This window comes from Maniola jurtina, chromosome 17 (genome assembly GCF_905333055.1).
Source record: "Maniola jurtina chromosome 17, ilManJurt1.1, whole genome shotgun sequence".
NCBI classification, from domain to species: Eukaryota; Metazoa; Arthropoda; class Insecta; order Lepidoptera; family Nymphalidae; genus Maniola; species Maniola jurtina.
In genome coordinates this window covers 5371677-5394204 of record NC_060045.1, presented here as the reverse complement: position 1 = coordinate 5394204, position 22528 = coordinate 5371677, and the positions used below count along the sequence as shown (strand labels likewise).

Genomic DNA, 22528 nt, shown 5'->3' with positions numbered 1-22528 from the left:
AAGAGGCAGAAATCGTCCATAAAAAATATTATCGTCGTCAATTTACTAGTCCAAATGGTAAATTACATGAATTTAATGGAGCTCTAATTCTAAGTGATGCCTATTTATTGACGCTACACTCTTTGGGACGGTCCGGCTTGCAAAAAATTGTGCCAAGACGCGGTTAAAGATACGGCAGTTATCACCTTACTACTATGTTGATTAAACGTAGCACGCAATATTTGTCGTGTATTCCTCCTAAAGAGGCGCGAGTCACATGTTTTGGCCATCGATTTATTTTAATGTTTTCCTTGGCTTGCCTATCTCGAGTTGCGTTTTTGTGTTTCCGCCCTAGAACGCTTTTTACCTACGTGTTTCTGAGATGGATTGCTAGTAAGCAACCATACTTAGGATGTCTTTCGATGAGTCTTACCCAATTGGATGTAGGTCTTTGGGTAGAAATTTTTATGGTATTGCAGATGTGTCCAGCGACTAAGTTTTGCATCTATCTGTTGGCTATATTTTTTTTTTGTTCTTTATACTTATTACATGTCTATTTGTGCAACAAAACCACTCATATTAATTTAAAAATAGATTAAATTAAAATGTTTTTGAGTTTTAGCTTCGAATTAACGATATATATTTATTTATTTCAATGCTTTGAGTACCTACCTAATAATATTTAACTACAATACAGTTCCGTAGCTTTTTATGGTATTTCCCAAGTTTACATTTCGTAGTCTTCTTGTCCTCGTGCATTATTCAGTGTAGGAAAATTTTTTTTTGTTTCATTTATTATTTCACGGACACAGTGAATAAAAAACTGCCAATGAACGATCACTTCGATCGACTTCATTCATTAAAAAGTGAAAGTTGTTATAAAAAAGTCTGGTGGCAACGTTCATGTACCAAACAAGATCATATAAATAATACAAGAGCACATACATTATACACATTACTAGGCCCCCGCGTCCAAATGAGGAGTAATTAAAACGAATATGTGTCGTCGAGTGGGCGACAACCTTTTAAGAAACGAACGTGGTGAACTTCATTTATGTAACCGTCGTAATTTAATGAAGAAATATAGGGTATTAAAAAATCGTAAAATGAATCGTTTTCGAAATTCTGATTGCTATATCTATGCACTTTTCTTGTTTTCAAAATCTGTGATAGCCTTTGAAAAATTCTATTGATTTACCGGCTGAGTTTGTTGTGGACTCTTCTCAGACTTGGGCGCGTTTGGAACCCTCGTAGCTTTAGTTTTAAGTAACGTAATTAATTATCACCACTATATCGTTCAAGTTTAACAATTTCGACCATCAAAAGGAGTACAATTGTACCTAATTTGAATAAATGATTTTGATTTTGACTTTGACTTTGAATAGTTTTTGTTATAGTTACGTATGTTAATTGCAGTAATTGCTAGGTATTTATGGTTGTAGAAACTAAATAAAATGAGCCTAATAATAATACCATCATCATTATCATCAACCCATTGCTGGCTCACTACTGATCACAGGACTCTTCTCAGAACTGGACTACTGCCAAACCCAATTTAGGTTTGGCCGTTGTCCACCACGCTGGGCCACTGTACATTGGCACACTCCACACACCTTAAATAGCATTATGGAGAACTCTCAGGCATGCCGGTTTCCTCAGGATGTTTCCTTTACAGTTAAAGCAAGTGATATTTTTAATTGCTTAAAAAATGCACGCAACTCCGAAAAGTTAGAGGTGTAAAAAAATTGTTAGGCACAGAATTTTTCTGTTTAGAAATTCTCAATACCTAATAGCCCGGTCGGTCGTAAAGCCGTCGGTCTTGCGCCTGATATTTCTCCGGTCGTGTCGGGTTTCCATCTGCCCGGGATCGACTCTCTGACCTCCCGAATAGCTATCACCACCGTTCATACCAGTTAGAACCATACTAGTGGCATAGTTTTACGATGTACATCGTAAAACTGTGCAAGTTGTAGGTGGTATCACAAAAAATATCCCACAGTTTTATTACCGCTGACTTTTATCAGCTATTTCTGATACCGTAAATATGTCAGAGTTACTTAACAATCAATTAATATATTTACGATCCGCGTTTATGAGGCCCACTACATGCTGCCGTCACCTTCGCTAGTCTCGAGGTCCTGGGATGGTGTGACTCACCAGGAAATTACCAATTTCGGAAATAAAGTTGTCATTTCTATAATATGACTCAAGAAACGACGCTCTGTGTAAGTAACATTAAATGTGAATGTTAGTCTAGCCCGTCCGTCTGTCAGCAGGCTGTATCTCGCGAACCGTACTTAATAGGCCGAGAATTGAAATTTTCACACAATAATATGTAGGTACCTATTGTTAATTGTACCTATTTATATAGTAACAAATCCTCGACGGTCAGCCAAATGATAGAAATCCAGCAATTTAGAAAAATGCGCACTTCAAATGTGTTCTTTTTCGGCCAATGAAAACAGTTTTCCTAATTATATGAACGTATTTCCTTTAGACCAATGACAATAGCCCTTAAGAAATTATTATTCATTATATTTCTTCATCGTCCAATTACGTCGTAAGTTATGATTTCACTCTCCCACGGGTCACAAAGAATTATGACATATAACAAGACATAAAATCCTACTCCTGTGATCTATTTTACAATAAAATAATTAAATACAGATACATTTACAATAATAAAACACTTATGACCATAACCGAAGAATATCATAGCGTGCCTGCATCAAACATGGCAATAGAGCATCGTTAATCATATTTCTTGGTTGTTTCCTTCAAGGCTGTGGAAATGTTACCTATGTAGTAGGTACCTACCTAAACAACGCAATGATAGTTTTAACATCAATGATACAACACAACTCATATAATAATATTTCCTGTACAACGAATGTTTCTTGCCTGAAACGGATTCTTATGTCTCATACAAATGTCTTATTTAGATTTTAGATGGTGAGAAGCGATGCCCAATTTTACATAAACTCAACATACTGGCAATAATACCTATGTAAAATAATAGTAATTAGCTGTTATTATCATTTAAGTTATCGATGAATAATTTCTATGTTGGGTCTTGCTTTGTGCCAAAAATCGATTAAATATTCAATCTATCTGGAATCTGTCGATCAAAATATACAAGTTTTGTTAAAAAAAACGTTGTTAAGTAACTTATCTATCAATTATGCATAGATTGAATACTGCAACTCCAGACAGAGAGTTTGTCACACATAGGTACTTATTGTTGTTTTAATTAACTGTTAACATTATTAACTGTAAAAATCCACATAAGTCATAACCACGGAAAGGATATTAATAAAACATAACTGCGTCATAATACGAATAAGAAAAAGCCTCATCTCAAAAGGATTCATAATGAGTAAATCTTGACAGTATCAATACTTGCAGATAAATCTACACACAATGCGTTAATTAGTCAGAACAAATCAATAATAACCCTACAATTAGTGCTAATTGATGTATTGTATACACAGGTACTACAACTTATTACCATATATTATTACTATATATTATTGTACCTTTAAAGAGATTACAGGATATTACGTCTGGGACTCGTCACTCGGATTTACGTTAAGATAGATCAATATTATTGAATTAATCGCCGAAATGTATGTACGCGCATAACTTCCGAATAACCGCACCAAATTGGATAACTCTTTTTTGTTGTGTTCGTTATTGTTAGGATGTTTGTATAATCTTTTTTTTTTTTGGAAAATCCACAGGAAATGAGAGTTCACGTCCGGGACGCGGACGAAGTCGCGGTCAAGAGTTAGTATTATAATATAAATTTGTGGTTTATGTATTAGTATGTAGTAATTATTCGAACATTACTGTCAGGGATAAAATCCGGAACGAGGAAATTCACAGAAGGATAAAAGCGACCGACATAGCTCAAAGAATTAGCAAGCCGAAGTGCCAATGGGCAGGTCATGTCTGTCGCAGAACCGACGGCCGATGGGGCAGGCGTGTTCTGGAGTGGAAACCAGTACTGGTAAGCGCACTGTGGGAAACCTCCAGCCCGCTGGACCGGACTTGAAGAAGGTGGCGGGGAACGGGTGGATGAGGATTGCGGAGGACCGTGTTTGGTGGCGCGCTCTTGGAAAAGCCTATGTCCAGCTGTGGACGCATACAGGCTGATGGAATGGAATGAAGAAAAAGTTATTCGAATCTATATTATGATTAATTAGACACCACCTGCAGTCTATTTTTCCTATTCCTAAAGTTGCCTGGTAGAGATCGCTAATAAGCGATAAGGCCACCTTTTGTATCCTATTTCTTTTTGGCAAATAACGTTTCTATCGCCAGATTACAGATAGATTGACTATTAATTTCGAGCGTCAATCATTTTATTCTTTATACACAGAAGATCAATTAAAAAGAGCAATAGATATCATTGTGTCTAATTAAGCTATTTATCATTAATAAAAGCGATGTCCTTTGAACGATAGTGATCCGTTCTCATTAAGCGTCATTACGGGGGGCTAATAGGCTATAAAAATATTTTTCACATTACTTAGCTACATGTGATTACTCAACAACAGCTTCCTTTGTAATGTCTATTGTCTAGAATCTAGATATTACGGAAGCCATACTTGATAGGTCGGACAAATATCTAATTCAATCACAAAGGATTTTTTCTGTGATGATTTTTGAACAACAACGTTGTCAGCAATGTCCTTTAATATACAAATTTTTGTTTACTCAAAGTTATGTGTGTCAAGATAATATTATACCTGTAGTTACTTATAAAACAACATCAATGACAAAAAACTATGTAAGTACCTATAACTTTTTGGTAGCTAATATGTGTTTTTTTTTATTGAGATACAAGTTAGCCCTTGACTGCAATCTTAGGTGGTGCCAAGTGATGAAAGTTTTAAGGCTTTACTTTAGACGCGACCTTTACTTTAGTATGTTAGGTATTTTACATTTTTTACATAATAATACATAATTATACCATCGTTGCTTATATTATTTTCTTAATTCTTTTGCAGTGTAGCCTTTTAGTTGTCATATTAATATCTCAGTGTGTTTTGTCTTCCTTGATTTAATTACATGCTAAGTCGTAGGCCAATTACAGACTTACCATATTGGTATGGAAAATTACAAATAATTCAATAGGACAAACATAATTGTTCCGCCCTGAATCGTTAATGAGTGACTGCAGAAAAATCATACTCTGCTCTCTTATCACAAAAATTTTAACAATATTTTTTACCTTTATGATTAAAGCTGTCCATAATATCGTTCGCGTTGAATATGTAAATGTGTGTGTAGCTTCCACGTGAAATCGTCGGAACGATGGTGAAGGCCGCATTAAAATCCAGCCAAGTTTTATTTTTTTATCTTTAGAAAGAAAAACTCGGTTTACGACTCTTTTTATAGAGTTTTAGAATATCGTCCAAAGAGAAAAACTGAATGGCATAGTATCAACGTATAACTTAAACCACTGAGTCTTCAAACTTGAGATTTTAGTTTTCCTCTACAACAAACTCTTACTAATGTTTATTGTTACATCTTGTACTTTTTATAAATTGAATAGAGCAACTGCTAAGTTTCTTGCTGCCTCCTCGCAGTAGAATCTGCATCCCGAATCGGTGGTAGAGTTGGAGACGTAGACTTGTCCTACGAGAAATAATATATTTTGATTTTGAATGAAAAAGGATTTTCGGAAATTCCAAATTAAAATTAACGTAGTAAGCTCATTGTTATTATGTTGTATTCATTTCATAATAACTAAACATAAAATATTTAAACTAATTAATAATAAATAATAGATAAGTAGGTACATACCTACTTACTTAATATAGTACAATATGTGAAGTTATTACATATTTTAAATTAATTTCCGCCACTCTATGCACAACGGAAACGCAAGACATCTAAAAAAATATATTAAAATGCACAGCGAAACCGTAGTAGTCTAATTGAATAAATTAATGATATTTTGATTCTGCATTGAACCGTGGGTCAGCCATTTGCATTTGTATAGAGCTCCGAGAGCAAGTCGACCAGTACCGGTCCTTATCTCGGATCAATTTTTGAAGTATGTAGGTGCCTAGACACCAGCTGCCATAGACAATAGCGGACGAGAGATAGAACGGTGATAAAACAGATTCCGACCGATAATCTCACTTTCAGAACTACGTGACCGGAATGGAAAATATTAAATAACTTGTCATAGCAGCAGGTAGGTATACATAGAGTAGTTACTTGTATCTGTATATTTATTTATGTCTTCATGAAATATTTTTGTTTCAATATTTATCTTTACCTTAGAAAGCCTAAAATGAAATCTTGTAACCACCTTGTAACCTATGTTGTTTATGTTCATTAGTTTAGTTAATTACTGACGTAAGCAGCTATTTTTGAAAATGAGGAGATCCAGAATTTTGCAATGTTGCTTTAGTAACTACACAAAAATTACGAAACATTTTTATAAATACGTCCAAATCAAATAAAAAGGCTCACCTTATTTTAAAATTAATATCCTTATTACTCATGGAGAATTTAGGCAAGGAATCGTGAAGTCCTAATAAAGTAGCTAAATAGCAGAATTACAACACGGAAAAGTAAAATGGGAGCAAAAATGGTGGAAACAATTCGAGCACCATGACAAGATCGAAACAAGCTCGGCTGCACACGAGTTCGCGTGCCCAGGTTGTGACATCGGCCGCGCCCAACTAGGGACATGTTAGGCCCTTAAATATCGACTATCGATAAACATTTCAGGAGAAATAATAGATAGATAGATAGATAGAAAGACTTTATTGCACACAAAAAACACATGTAAAGGAATACAACACAGAAAGAAGACAAAACAGAAAAAACAATTGTGTGCAAAGGCGGCCTTATTGCTTAAAGCAATCTCTATCAGGCAACCTTTACTGAAAGGAGAAGCTAGTGTTAATATCAAAATCTGACAACTATCGATTAAATTACATGATCAGAGACCCTCCTACTACCATGATGTGAAATTGTCAAAACAATAAAATTTAATTACTATTTTAAGCAGTGGTAATAACCCTCAAATACTCACGTTATTGTAGCTACGATTTAAGCCCATCTGGGAATATGCTAGGACCTTGATGCATATTCGCAAAAATAAGAGTGATGTTCATTCAGGTTTTTATATTATAAACTGAATTTTGGTATTATTGTGCAAAATAGTGAAATCCCATGACAAGATCGAAACAATCTCGGCAGCTCACGAGTTCGCATATTATACTACCAACGCAACCTACTATGAGTGTACTGTTTAGACTAACTACCGACTATCGATAGTCTAGTTCTATTCCTAGATATATTTAAAATTGGTAAATTATATTCATGCTAACAATTCAAGTACAATAACAGCATTGAGATAAGTTTGGCTATAAACTAAATAAAAGAATTACTAATTTACTTTAAGTAGTCCAATTTTAATTAAATATAACTGAAAGATGCAATTTAAACAAAATAACATTTTATTATTTCGATAATATCGAATGTTACATCACTAGAGACCTAGCGATAGCACAATTAGATGTTTGTATTCTAAAGCTAAGGCAGCGCACGCGCCACCCTACCTCTAACTTAAGTCCTGAACAGACACAAAGTGCGACGGCAGCGATGAAAATTGACGAGACATCACACCAAACGCGCGCGTATCCGTGTGCGATTTACAATCACATATCATGTCATTAATCACGTAATGGTAGGAGTTTCTTGGATGTTATAGTGCTGTGGATTCTTAGATCCTTAATGGTTGCCTGGTAGAGATTGCTCCAAGCAATAAGGCCGCCTTTGCACACAACTGTTTTTTCTGTTTTCTTCTTTCTGTGTTGTGTTCCTTTACATGTGTTTTTGTGTGCAATAAAGTGTTCTATCCATCTATTTATCTATCCTTCCGAATAAACTGGACAATAATATTTCGACTATTAGTTTTTACAATTATTATCAGATGTTAGTCATAATAACTGGGACTAAAGATCCATGTATCATCCTGATCCTAAATCCCGAAGTCGTCCAAGAAAGCTCGCTGCTTGGACGTCATAAACGCAGACTTAAGAGCCAGTAGACTGAGTAAATCGGATGCTTAAGACCAAAGAAGACGGCAAAATATAGAAAAGCCCCACCTAGGTTGGAAAACGCTAAGTAGAAGTATAATAATAAAGCATGTTACAACTTTTAGTATAAATGACTGAATGAAAGATATTTCAGTAACGCACTCATTGCCGTCCGACATACTGCTGTGTGTTTCAGGCTTTAGGGTAGGTAATATTATAGCACCTATACCTAGAGCCCTACATTGAGAACCGGAGCGTATTCATTGTAGATATACTTAATTACAATTTTTATAGGTCCACTTTTAATTAATGATCGTTTATATATCGTTAATTACTTTGAAACCATGGTCTGCATGTTAGACATATTTTTCCTGTATTAATGAGTTGGATAAAATATAAAACTAGGTCTAATATTAAAACACTAATTTAGTTTTCGATTACCCTCAAAATTTTCAGTACTCAGAACTCCATGTCAATCTTCTTAGTTAGCTATAACTAGGTATATCTACTACAATAATAATTACATAAAAAAACGACAAACACTAAAAAGTAAAAAATAATTTTTGTTTAGCTACACGTGTAATGCACCTAGGTATGAAGTCGAGCGAGCATATTAAAACAAAATTAGAAATCCAAGAGTGAAGCTCGCCCGACTTCATACCTAGGTGCATTACACGTGTAGCTAAACAAAAATTATTTTTTACTTTTTAGTGTTTGTCGTTTTTGAAGTCGGTTTTATTTTTCTTTTGAAAATTTTTTATTTCACAATTTTTTGTGGCCCTACTGTACTATAATATGCTGTGCCCAGTTAAAACCCTACTGTTTACTAAGCTATTACACTGATCGCGAGCAATTTGCTCCTATCCATTGAGGAGTTCTGTTCTCCATCTCCGAAGATATTCATCAGATCTTCACCAAATTTATATGGGACCACCTGCACAGTATACCCTTTCAAACAAAAAAAAATATTTCCAAATCGGTCCAGGGGTCTTTGAGTAATCGGGGAACATACATAAAAAAAAAAAAAAAAAAAAAAAAAGATCCCGACGAATTGAGAACCTCCTCCTTTTTTGGAAGTCGGTTAAAAACTATGTTTATGTATTCGTCTCATTTTTTTGACATACCTAGTACCATCAACCCGATACAATAATAAGTGGTGCGCGATTCGTAAGCTGCTATTTTGAAATTGAGAAAACTTGTATTAAATAATTCAAGTTAAAAAAAACGTTCATTTAACCGTTAAATTAATTAAGCCCTTTTAGCGATCGAAATTCGAAAATAACAATCACAATAAGACAGATTCAGAGCAATCAATCACCTTAATCTCGATGATGACCAATATTGACTATCTTAATCATGGATAATTTACACTAATTAGTCATTTAATATCCGGTATGAGAACACCCCAGGTTATTACCAACAAGAAAAACTCAATTCGTCCAACGGAATACGGATCCATGTTTTTTCTGGTAAATACGCAAGTAGAAACTTATGGCTAAATGACTTATGTGGAATTTATGAATCACGTATGAAAATTACACTTTAATGATCGAAAAAACTGTTCTGAATCTTCATTATTCTCGAGTAATTGTCAACTTGTCGCGTACGGAAGGAGTTATGAGTCAATTATTGACATTAAAAAAAAATAAGCATCGCTCATGTTCATTAAAAAACTTTGATCATTTTAAATTATTTCTTCAGTTTCGTTAATTTAAATGAAATTTTATTATATAAACAATTAAATAAAAAATTGATATTAAATCGCAGTCACACTGAGCGCGAGAAATGAATTCTATCCTGAAACTACTTATAGTAAATGCTATCAGAACCTGAGCAATAAATTACGATACGATAACCTAATTATATAGCACCTTTTTTATATTTTCTCAGTATGAATCATTTAATGACAATCTTTATACTTATCCCCTTTAACTTTTTGGAGTTATGTGCGATCTAAGCAATTAAATATCACTTTTACATACTACATAATATTATTGTTGAAGGAAAACACCGTGTAGTATGCCTGAGAGTTAGTTATTCATAACTACAGGATGCCCGCGACTTCGTCGGCCTGGATTTAGTTTCTTAAAGATCCCGTGGGAACTGAATGAATGAATGAATGAATATACTTTTATTGTACACCACAAAATTAGTACAGAAAAACACATACAAAGCTCAACAAAATATAGGTACAATTTGGAACTGTTTGATTTTCCGGGATAAAAAGTTGCCAATGTCAATTACAGGGACGCAAGCTACCTTGGTACCAAATATCGTACAAATCGTTTAAGCGGATGGGCCTTTAGGAATCCCGCGGCAACTGTTAGATTTTCCGGAATAAATAGCCTACGTTCGTCCCCGGGATATAAGCTAACTCTGTACCAAATCTCGTCCAAATCGGTTAAACTGTTGGGCCGGGAAAAGGTAGCAGATAGACAGACAGACACACTTTCGCATTTATAATATTAAGTATGGAAGTATGATGTTCTCAAAGATGTGTGAAGTCTGTCCCTCCCTACTTAGCCAGTGCATTATTGTCTAAGTCCTTCTCAATCTGAGAGGAGATTCAGCCTCAGTCGTGGGCCGGCGTTGGTTTGGTGCAGGTCCTGATCTATTAACTAGATCATATTTATTATTCTTCACACAACTAACGTATTCCTTAGGAAGGTATTCATATTATCTCCTGCATGTATGCATGCATAACAGGATTTTAATTTCATAACAAACCTGTCAGTAAAAAATGACAATATAATAATATCAGTTATCTTGGTATCTTCATTACAAGTCATATTAAACATACAATAATTATGATCATAATATTTGTTGAAAAAAAAGCATTGGAATCTAATCTTGTTAGTCAATACCGTGAACTAGAAATAAATATATTGCTTTTCCTAACAGCCTAATGGCCGGCTTATTGAATAACATTAGATATTAATAAATAATTTATATGAATTGTTCAACAATAAGCACCTGCACACACTATGTTGACAATTTATTGTCATACGAGATTTTATCTCTCATAGGTAATATCTCATTTAACGACGGCTAAGAAGCATGGCTATCTAAGCTTTAAAACACGTTTTTACACACGGGAGGTATATAATGACGTATTTTGTCCACGATTTTTTTTTAGGTACCTATTTTTCATGAAACAGTTACGTCAAGGAACAAGCGCAGCTAAGAACGTGCTGGTTCGAGTAGGATACTAGGCCAGAAGATGCTTAGCTAAAAGATTGTTATTCATAGCTTTAAAATTACCAATATGTATACCTACATACGAGGTATACATGGCAGGGAAGTCAGATGAAGGAAAGACATGTAAAAGTACTAATATACCACATTAGTCGATTGTGTTGAAAGAAGCGTAGAAAACATGCATTCAACCCGCTCCACTGCTGTACACCAAAGCTTTCTTCTTTTACTGCTGCTGAAAACTGGATTTTCTAAAGTGCGCCACCAAACATAGTTCTCCGTCTTCCTCGTCCACCGGATTCTCGCCATCTTCTTCCGTTCGTCAGTCGATCGAGTTGGAAGTTTACCTACTACACTGTGCTTGCCGGTATGGGATCTCAACAGCCCCATTGCCATGTCATTTCAGCAACAGACGAGACCTGCGCTTCAGGCTGCTAATCGTTTGTCATTTTATCGGTTACTTTCTTGTTTCTACGAATTTTATAGCTATCTACATGGTATCTACTAAATAAGTAGGTAAGTCGTAATATTATTATGTATCATGTCGTAGCGAAATGGCATAAGCCGGGAGTTGGCCAACTCCCTTAGGGATATGGCTAACGCCCGGGAGATGTTGAAACGATAACTCAATTAGACTATTTCAATAAACAAATCTAGTGAAATCATAAAATACTGAGCATCTGATAATATTAAGATAATATTACCTAATAGAACCTAATTCCATTTCGCTGCGACATATACATTATATGTATGGAGATGCGAGTTTTTACGGTGTCTATAACTGTTAAGAAAGGAAAAAGTGTCACAACTGGAGTGACCAACGACCTTTTTACTAATTGGGAAACTGTAGACACTAAAAATTCTCGTATCGGTTCTTCATTGTTCTTTGCATAATGATTGTGTGCACACACACTATTGGTCCACCCCAGGATAGCTATATTTATCCAATATCCGCAATGTCATATCTGTACGTCATTACTCAGTATGCCTCTAAATCAAAACGGATGTCGCTGTGATATAGCTGATTTATTTTATTAATACGCCGACAGTGGGTGGAGGCTCACCGTGTTAATAAAATCGATTGCCAATCGAATCGATCCTACTCGTTCCATTACAACTCATTACCTATATTGGTAACATTTGTATCTATAGGTATGACATTTGTTTGAACATTGATTTCTCAGACTTTGTTCTTCAGTTGGAACTAACTGAACATCCAAGTCCACATTGTTCACACTACACTACTAACATTATGAAAAAGTCTCTGTGTTTTACAGTAAACTTTTCAGTACGTAGGTACTATCTGCCACTCGTAGCTACAGACTTAAACTGAAATAAGCTTTATTGATAATTCCGAAGTTTTCATAAGTTTATAGAATTAATAGAAAATTATAAGTAATAATTTTCTATATCATTTGAAATCATTTGAATCATTTTGGGAAAGTTAATAATTAACAAAAAAAAATAGAGCATTTTCAAATCTAAAATCAAACTACTATCAAGAGTATACCTATATAATATAATGAAAAAACTGTTTATTTATAAATCATACCTACATCTGCTTTAATTATAACCGTTTCTTAATTGATTTAAATCGAATGCAAGGTTATCGAAAATATTCAAATTGATTAGGTAGCCGTGATTGAATTAAATTACTGTCATGTGATAATAATATTCTTATTTAGTACGGGAAGTAGTAAAGAGGAATAGTTATTTATGTTGAAACTAGACTATACCCACGACTTCGCTCGCGTGGATTTATGTTTTTTTAAAATCCCATGGAAACTCTGATTTTCCGAGAGTTAACGTCCTCAGGAAACCTGCACGCCTAAGAGTTCTCTATAATGATTTCTAGGTTTTGTGAAGTCTGCCAATCCGCACAGGGCCAGCACAGCAGACTATTCTACTAGACAAATACCTACTTACTCTGAGAGGAAACTGTAAAATATGGGCCGGTGGCGCGTCAATGGGTTAATAATGAATAATTATGCTGATTATTATTTAATATTAGCAGTGTAGGTACCAATTTATTAGTGATAAATAAGATAAAGCTCGAAAGCTCAACAGCTGAGGACTGAATTCCGAAAGGTCGGCGGTTCAAACGCCACCCGTTGCACTATTGTCGTACCTACTCCTGACACTAGCTTTACACTTAATTGGAAGGGAAAGGGGAGTATTAGTCATGACTAGCATGGCTAAAAAAAGTCAAAATGTCTATGCAATTAAATCCCACAAAATCAATAATCCTGGCGCTCTGTCACATACCGATCTCAATTTTAAAATTCTCCAAGCTTCCCTTCTCATGGTTTCCATTGAAAAACTGATGTGAGAGCAAAGTTAATGAAGTTCTTAACGACGACGGACGCACAAAGGAGAGATTTATCGTTCAAGTAATGACAGGTGGTTAAATCGAAAAAATACACAAAATACACGACCGGAATGGATTTAATTGCGTGAATCGGGTTTCGTACAGCTTACAAGTCACGTCGAGAATGGCTAGTGTTGTCAGGTGACACAATTTGCGGGACGTCCAGATTTTATATAATATAATGCATAACAAGTGTAAATTAAAAATTTATAACACCCCCGACAAGTGAAGGTTACAGTAACTAGAAAAGAGCTGATAACTTTCAAACGGCTGAACCGATTTTCTTGGATTATAGCTAAGAACACTCTCGATCAAACAAAAAAAAAACTAAATTAAAATTGGTTTATTAGTTTAGGAGCTTCGATGCCACAGACAGATACACAGATACGCACGTCAAACTTATAATACCCCTCTTTTTGGGTCAACTTTTCAACTTTATCTTGTATTAATTTAATAAAACACCAATTTACCCGCAATAAGTTACGATTATTTCTGTCTTTGTCCCGATTTTTAGCAACCAATCCCGATTTTCTCCAAACTTCACGCCACTAGGTACGCAGTATTATTGTAGGCATAAGAAACGTGTGGGAGCATGGACAATTCGTATCAACTGCTAATAACAATCCTGAGACGAATACTTCTTCGTATAAGCTTTCATTTGGACAATATTTTCTTCCGCAGGTATTCGCAATACATAAAAAAAACACTGATACCGATTTGCACTAATTTAAAACGAACTGTGTTATGTACCGATTTCCTTAATTAAATCGAAGATCGAATCGGTTTATGCTTGCTTTATTTAACAACAGCCATTTTACTTGGACGAGGCACGGGCTCGACAAAGTTTAAGATACCTGCCTTGCTCCAAGATCCCAGTGCCGTCCTTAGGCCAGCAGACCTTACTAATTATTATCTGAGAAACAAAGCACCGACCTGTTCCTGTAAATTGACCATCAGGTGGCACAAGCTAGCAGTTGAGCGTATGGTACACCTACATGCTAACGATACTCTAACCCTGGGTGGGTTAGAGTATCGTTAGCATGTTTGGTTCATCAGAAAATGAGGAAGTCTTGCGGTCCTGGCATTTGAAGCAATTCTATATCACTTGCTTTATCGTTGAAGAACATTGTGAGGAAACCTGCATGCCTGAGATTTCTCGTTAATGTTCTCAAAGGTGTAAAGTCTACCAATCCGCATTTGACCAGTGTGGTGGACTATAGCCTAAACCCTTCTCAGTTGAGAGGAGAACCGTGCTCAGTAGTGGGCCAGCGATGGGTTGATCATAATAATGCCTAACCTAACCTGTTTATAATAGATTTAATTTAAGGGCACTTTATGAACATGAATATTAATCTGTAATCATCGCCTTTAATTTTAATGAATCTAAACACAGAGCTTAAAGCTTATAATTTCACAATACCTAATTAATTAAGATTTGCCAAGACCCTACATAAAGATGTCACAGACGGACCTATAAATTAAGTTTATACCTACGTACCACCTTACGTTGGCCATTAGCTAACGCTGTGTCACGGAGCTTAGTCGCCCACTTACCTTAAGTAGTTGGCAACTGTTATTCGTTAAGAATCCCTTTTTCAGCAGCCCTAGCACAATCTACACGACAACCCTTGTCGCGGCTTTAAGCTATGTCGATTAAGAAACCACAAAAAGCATTCTCGCACTGATTCAAGATGTAGCCACTCGCAATAGCAGCTGTCATAATGGTTAATGGTAAATAATGGTTGACAGAAGCACCATTTGAAAAACAAGGAAATGTGTAGATACTTTTTAACCCCCGACCCAAAAAGAGGGGTGTTATAAGTTTGACGTGTGTATATGTGTATCTGTCTGTGGCATCGCAGCTCCTAAACGAATGAACCGATTTTGATTTTTTTTTTTGTTTGAAAGGTGGCTTGATTGAGAGTGTTCTTAGCTATAATTGAAGAAAATCGGTTTAGCCGTTTGAAAGTTATCAGCTCTTTTCTAGTTTTCTTATAGAGGTATTTGTGTCGAGGGTTTTTAAAATTTTGAAGCGCAGTCGAAATCCGCGGCATAGGTACTTTTCGTCCGTCAAAATAAGCCACATATTTACATCGTAAAGATATGTAGTACCAGGCAGTACGATGACAAGTAGAAGACCAGTGACCTCCTTAGACTAAATAATCGGTCGTCTGTGCTTGCCCTAACAATTAATTAGATGATGTCGATGAAATCGTTGTTAAAGATAAACTTTATTATGTTACAAAGAAATAAAACAAAAAGTCAACAATAGACGCGTTTATTGATTGTGTGACAATATCCTTACTCTTACTAGTGCCACGAAGTGATATGATAACAATACAAATATCTATTAAAGTATTGCATTGTCTTCAAGTATTTTACAAGTCTGTTTTAAAGGATTTAGTTTCAAGTAATGTTGAAAGTTTTACGTTTTCCTGCCAAGTGAAGCAGAGTGGAGGCGCGGAGCCTTGTTTGATAGCTATAACTAAGTTTTATTTACGGTTTATGGAAAAAAAATACGTTCTACTACTTTAATACTTTTTAAATTGATACAGCTGCACCCACAATGTAAAGAAGACCGTATTTTAAGTTGCAGGCTGCTGTGACTCCACTCGACTTCACTCTGCTCTCTGTAACTTCAATCTGTTGGTTTGTTTCAAAAGCTCAGACAACGGAAAAATTAAGAAGTAAAAATGGTGCATGCTATAATTGACAATTTGTATTAACATTCACCAATTTTAATTGCGATCTCATTCCGAAGCCTAAGTTTATATTATCTTAAATTTAAACTTTACAGAAGGAAATATTCGAAGCTTTTTAAAATTCCCACTTGAAATGCAAAAAAGATTAAAATGTTTCTATAACGAGCAGAATAATTTATTATTATTATCTGCCAGATCTAAAATTGTGTTGAACTCCTTGATGTGACAGAAAAACTTGATAAAATCAATGTGAATCCTCTTCTTAACCTTATTTTAAACACTGGACTTATTAAAAGTTTAATAATATAATTTTATGAAAAATTTATAATAGATATCCTAGAGGATTTTCGACTCTATGGATGATATGCTCGAAGTATTCAAATTATTTATTTACAATAACGTTAAAATAACAAATTTAACAAAATAGTTGAATACGCATCTGTCATGCAAGTTTTTTTAATAATATAACGACTTTAAAGTGCCAAATTTATATTAATTTTTATCCCAATTTAACCCGACTCTCAAATATATTAAAAAATTGCTTTGGTAGTTTTTTGACTAACAAGAGATCGTTACAAAAATTATCTCTTAATTTAATTTTCGCCAATACAATGTAACAATATTTTACAAAATGCACCTAAAGTGTGAACGAACCAATTCATTCAAAAGGTTACAACTAATTCATTTATTTTTACAATTCCCTACCTACATGTAGAATTTCACAAATAGCGAAATCTTCATCGATCACAATTATAACTAGGAACGCATTAAATCGCTAACCTATTTAATTTACAGAACTAGCAGTTTTACAATTGTCATGACCACTAATGAAATATTCACTGGGCTATATTATATTTAGGACTTAAAGAAAGGAAGATTAATTCTAAGGTTATCTATTGCTATCTGGGAAACGTCACCGTTACGTACTTAAAAGTCATTTAATGAACCCATTTTCTGTATCACTCATTGGAAAGGCTGGGGCCAAAGAGGTGGAGGTGGCGGCAGCTGAAAGGGCGAGGGCTATGTGGATATCGCCAAGGCTGAGGGACGATGCGGTGCGTGTGGCGCGTGAGGAGAGGTACCAGACGGTGAACCCGCTCCAGGAGAACAAGTCACTTTGCCCATGAACGATCGAATATCATCGAAACACGCGTCCTGTTCAGTGTCGGCTGAACTAGGGGAATCCCCGCCTTCAGCCTCGTGCTTCTTCAAATGCCGGTCAAGATTCGTCTGCTGTCCAAAGCACCTGTCGCACAAGGGACAGCGAAACGGCCGCTCCTTGTTATGTATGTTTCGCACGTGGCGCTGCAAGTTCGAAGATATCGAGAACGAGCGCTCGCAGTACTTGCATTTGTAAGGTTGTTCTCCTGTATGAGTACGGAGATGTCGGGTCAAGTTTGCACTCCGCGGGAATACCTTTCCGCAGAACTTACACGCGTAACGATCTCGAAGTTTTCCCGAACCAGCGCTCAGATCTCGAAACTTGGCATACGCACTCGGTTGTCTATCTGGCCCATCAGTGCCGAGAAGTGGGGATAAAAAATTAAACGGGCTGGGTACGTAAGGGGAATGCGAAGCGCTCAAAAGGGAATCGGAAGGTGCGTGAAACTGTGGGAAGCGTGGGCGGTACATTGCGTCGATAAGGCTGTTGTTGTGCTGAGGATGCACTGGCATCGGAAATGCTAGCGCAGGTGATGCCATAGGAGAGTCTTCCCTTTTTGGTTCCACTGCTTCGACGTCAACGTCTGTAGTATCGTTTTCGGGAGTTTTACTTTCTCTATCTACTGGGCTTTCAGAAGGTGAGTAAGATTTCACTGATAAATTGTGAATGGAGACATTATCCTCATTCTCCATGTCTGATTCTTTATCGTTTTGCTTCCGTGTAACTGATAAATCTAGTGGTTGGTCATTTTGCTCCTTCCGTGATTCTTCTTCGACATCTGAATATCCAGCTTTTTTGCCGTTGTCCCCTTTCATAGCTTTCGTTAAATCTTTAGGTAGCCTCGGTGAAACAGATTTGGTTCCCACTTCATGTTTCGTTGACAAATTAAACGGAGAGTTATGTTTCATTTCATCCCTCGAAAATCTAAAAGGTGCGATTGATGTCGACATCGGCATGACTGGTGATGGTCGTTGCTTAGAAGAGGCTTCTTCGGCGGAAGGTGGTGATTGTTTTACATAAATATTCTGTGGTGTAGTCACCCTTTCGTCATCAGTATCTCTCTTTTTTATCTTAATATCAACGTCCATATTTTTCTTCATGTCCTCGAGTGAGGTCGAGCTGTCCATGCTTTTTACTGACATTCGTCCTTCCTGTTTTGCAAAATTAGCATTCATAGCCATGTCATGTTCCATGGCCAGTCTTGCTCCTTGAACATTGAAAAGGAGAGGACTTAAGAATTCTGGGGGACAAGCAGCTGCAGCAGCAGAAAATAATGCCGGATAGTGAGCAAATGTGTTATACGGTAAAGGCAACGCCGGTCCTCTGTACATCGGGAATGGGTTGGTATTGTTTGGATTATTCATGACGTTGGGTAAAGATGGTATTTGTGATAGTCCTTGCGGCAATTGTCCTCGCAGGTTAACGTTTGCTGCGGTCGCTGTATCACAAAATCTTTTATGCTTAGTGAGAGATGCGTAGGAAGTAAATGATTGTCCGCATTTTCCACACTCTACCAAAGCTCTGCATGCGACATGCATTCGCTTGTGGCGGCACAAATTTGAAAACTGAGTGTAAGCCTGAAAAAAGAAAAGGCACAAATTATTATCATTACATCCCACGAATATTATAATTGGAAATGAAAATATGATTTTAATAGATAACAATTTACGAATTTTAAGCAAAAGCAGTAAGATTATAAACTTTTACACGACGATGTAGCAAGTTTTGGACGGAGAGAATTTGACGAGCTGATACAAAGTGCTACAGAAGGTTCTAAGCTCTAGTGAATAATTTTCATATAAGTGAACATAATTGCTCCATGCACTGATATAATGACTACACTTGAGAGTACAGCTTTCACGAAAAGGATGAATATCGTAACCTTTGGAGCACACGTGGCTGCGAAAAAGTTACTGAACAAAAGAATTGGTACTCACTTTAAAGCACACCTTGCACTGGAAGGGCTTGACACTGGAGTGGATGTGCGTGTGCTGCTTGAGGCCGGAGGAGGTCGCGAAGGTCTTGCCGCACTCGGGGCACGCGTGGCTGCGCGCACCGACGTGCTGCGCGCGGATGTGGCGCTGGAGGTTGGAAGGATCGGTAAATACCTGAAATAACATCAGGTTTCGAAGAACGAGGTAAATTTTATACTTCTTTACATTACAACTAAAATCATGAACTAAGACAAAACATTTGATTTCTTAATAAAGTTGACTGTTAAAAAAGTACTGACAAAATAACTGTCAGGTTTCTAATCACGTGGTCAATTTTATATTTCGTTTATTTCAGCTAAAATGACTGTTATTTCAAATCCCGGGTAAATTCAACTCTTCAAATTAAATCAATAACAAAGACAAAGTTTAATTTTTAATTACAACCATGCAGTGTTGGACCGTGTTATGTCAATTATAAAATCATTAGGTATATTATTATTTTAATATGAGCGGGGACTGGGGCAGAAAAAAACCACTAAGCATTTTCATGTCTTGTATTATTTAACTAACTAGGTACATGAACATTGTGCACGGACCGGGGTATCAAAGAGGCACTATATGCTGAGCCATGTTTCAGACACTGCATGGTTGTTAGGGATACTACCTAAGGGAAAAATAGAATCACACCTTCGGACAATTTTCGCAGGGGTATTTTCTTATGTCGGTGTGCGTGAGGGCGCGGTGTCGTAACAACAGCGCGCGGGTGCTGTAAGCTCGGTTACACAGCTCGCAGTGAAACGCCGATGCAGGCTGCGCGTGAGCTTGGACCAAATGACGGTCAAGTCTGAAATAAGAAAGAAAATGAAGTTTAATTAGAAAAAATAACTTAGTAGAACTCCTCCTAATTATAACCCAATAGCAAAATTTTTGGGAACTCTGATTATGTCGTTCTCATGAACTCCCTTATACCCAGGTCCCAGGTTAAAATCGGCGTATTAAAATATCCAAGTATGTTATGCTCATAAAGAAAGAGTTCCTGATTCTTTTCCATTGGAGCAAGGAAAAAAAAGCGAAAGCCGGATTGGGAAAAAAGTATGACGTCTGGGACCATTACATTCTATGATCAGTCAAGGGTCAATATTATGGTCATGATGGTGGATTGAGTTCTTTATATTTCTCGGGGGAAAATAGGGTTGCAGCAGTGGCCATACACTTCTTTGAGTACCTACATAAATACATAGTAAATAGTTCTCAAACTCTATACTCTGAATGGATTAGGTACATCATACACCGATAAGCACTATTATACGATTGTATACTGCTACTTTGCGATAAATCGCACTAGCTCCGCACACGCCTTTGGAAAAGGGCTTTATGCAAATCGAATCATCTATTGTATTTTCTTGCAAACCAAATTGTGCAATTTGATTTAATATTCATTCAGCGCAACACAAGATTCCGTCAATATCCATAATAGAAAGTGAAAGATAAGCTTAACGAACTGGTATCGGCAAAGCTGCATTAAACGTCTCGGATGCAAGTACAGGAAGACAAAATAATATCTATATCTAGACCCAAGATCGCCTACGCAGACGACTTACAGCCACCCGGCTCATACATAATTCAAACGTGTTTTGATTCCACGCAGCAAATGTTCCAATTCATTTTTGCCATAAATCCTACATGTTTTACGTGTCAGCATAATAATATCATATACGAAATTACACTATTACTCATAAAATTGTTAACTTACAGCAATAATATTTTGTTTTACTTTGCTAGCCGATGCTGTGAGAGTATCAATCTGCATTCTACAAGCTACTACTGACTAGACAAATTCTATTCTTAATTATTGAATTTTATACTGAATGAAATTAACAAACAATTGCAGAAATATATTACAGTCCACTTAACTCGTATATATACCAGTATGACTGATATCTAATACAAGAGCTGTAGATATTACTTATGTCTCATTAAAATTGCATAGAAGCCGTTTGCAAGAGTCGCAGATCTGGTTTGTCTTTTCGCTTTCCTGTCATGTCAAATGATGAATTCAACGTCCATTTGGCACTAACTGGTCACACGCAACCCCTACCGCCTCTAGCTACATTACACCTGTTGCATGTTGCATAAGAAAAATTGGAATTAACGGTTCAAATTGATCGCACATTAGGACGCAAGTAGGTACCGCACAAGCTGTGCCTACAGTAATTAAAACATTTTTCAGTACTGAAAACGCAAATATCGTTATCAAGAGCAGTGGAAGAAATCGTTTCTTAACCGAAGTAATATAAGATCACCAATTAATTTTTTTTTACTGGCGGAAGCATTTAATGAGATCGCAAGCGACCGCAAATAGGTAAGCTAAAGAAACACGTGCTGATGATGTCATACGAATTTTCAAATTTCGAATTCGTCCAGTAGATATTCTCGTACAGCTCAGGTCGTGTGCAATCACTAAAATCTAAAGCAATGATGACTTCATTCATATTCGCGCGGCTGAATAAGATGTTGCTTGTCGGTCGAATCGGCGCGTGCGGTGCATACTAATATACGAACTGCATTACATCGCTACAACTGGTACAGATTTATAGAAGACTTTGGAGAAAGGCCATACAATGTTGGCCTGTTCGATAGCCCCGTAGGTATACTCGTTCTTGTCAATGTGATAAGACTAAGCGTTTTCACTCTCCGTGCCGCGATATCTTTTAATTAATCTCAGAAATAAAATAACGTCAGTAATGGTTCTATCGGTTGCATGTAACTGCCGATTGCGTAGTTTTGGTCCTGTACCAAGTAATCCAGATTACAAAAGTGTGTTACATTACATTATTTGAATTTGCCTTTTTATTTTCAGACTCAAGCAAGGTGATATGATATTGTTTGAGCTTTCCCAGCAGCTACTCATGATAAATGCCACTCAAACGACATCGGTGATAAGTTTTATACTGTCAATAGTTTACAGTGAGTTAAGTAGGTACAAAAATAAGAAATATTTCACGTGGAAGTATAATATCTACATGAACTATAATCAAGAAGATTAAAGCCAAATCAACACTACACAATGAAGGGCATTTCCAAAACCATTCTGCATCAGTCTTTGCCTATATAATATTATG

At 36.3% G+C, this 22528-nt stretch overlaps 1 protein-coding gene across 3 annotated transcripts in view; it reads right to left on the bottom strand.

Moving 5' to 3' along the window:
• Window positions 1-16407: 16407 nt before the first annotated feature.
• Window positions 16408-22528, bottom strand: part of LOC123873763 (histone-lysine N-methyltransferase MECOM-like) — a 144335-nt gene continuing 138214 nt past the window's right edge. For 2 of the 3 annotated variants that reach the window (XM_045918782.1, XM_045918784.1), the window contains 3 exons: window positions 20094-20250; window positions 19410-19580; window positions 16408-19049 (listed from right to left, as the gene is read on the bottom strand). In XM_045918782.1, coding sequence (XP_045774738.1) covers window positions 17331-19049; window positions 19410-19580; window positions 20094-20250 — 2047 coding nt within the window. In that variant the 3' untranslated portion in view covers window positions 16408-17330. The remainder of the gene's footprint in view (window positions 19050-19409; window positions 19581-20093; window positions 20251-22528) is intronic. The other variant, XM_045918783.1, reaches the window with a different exon arrangement.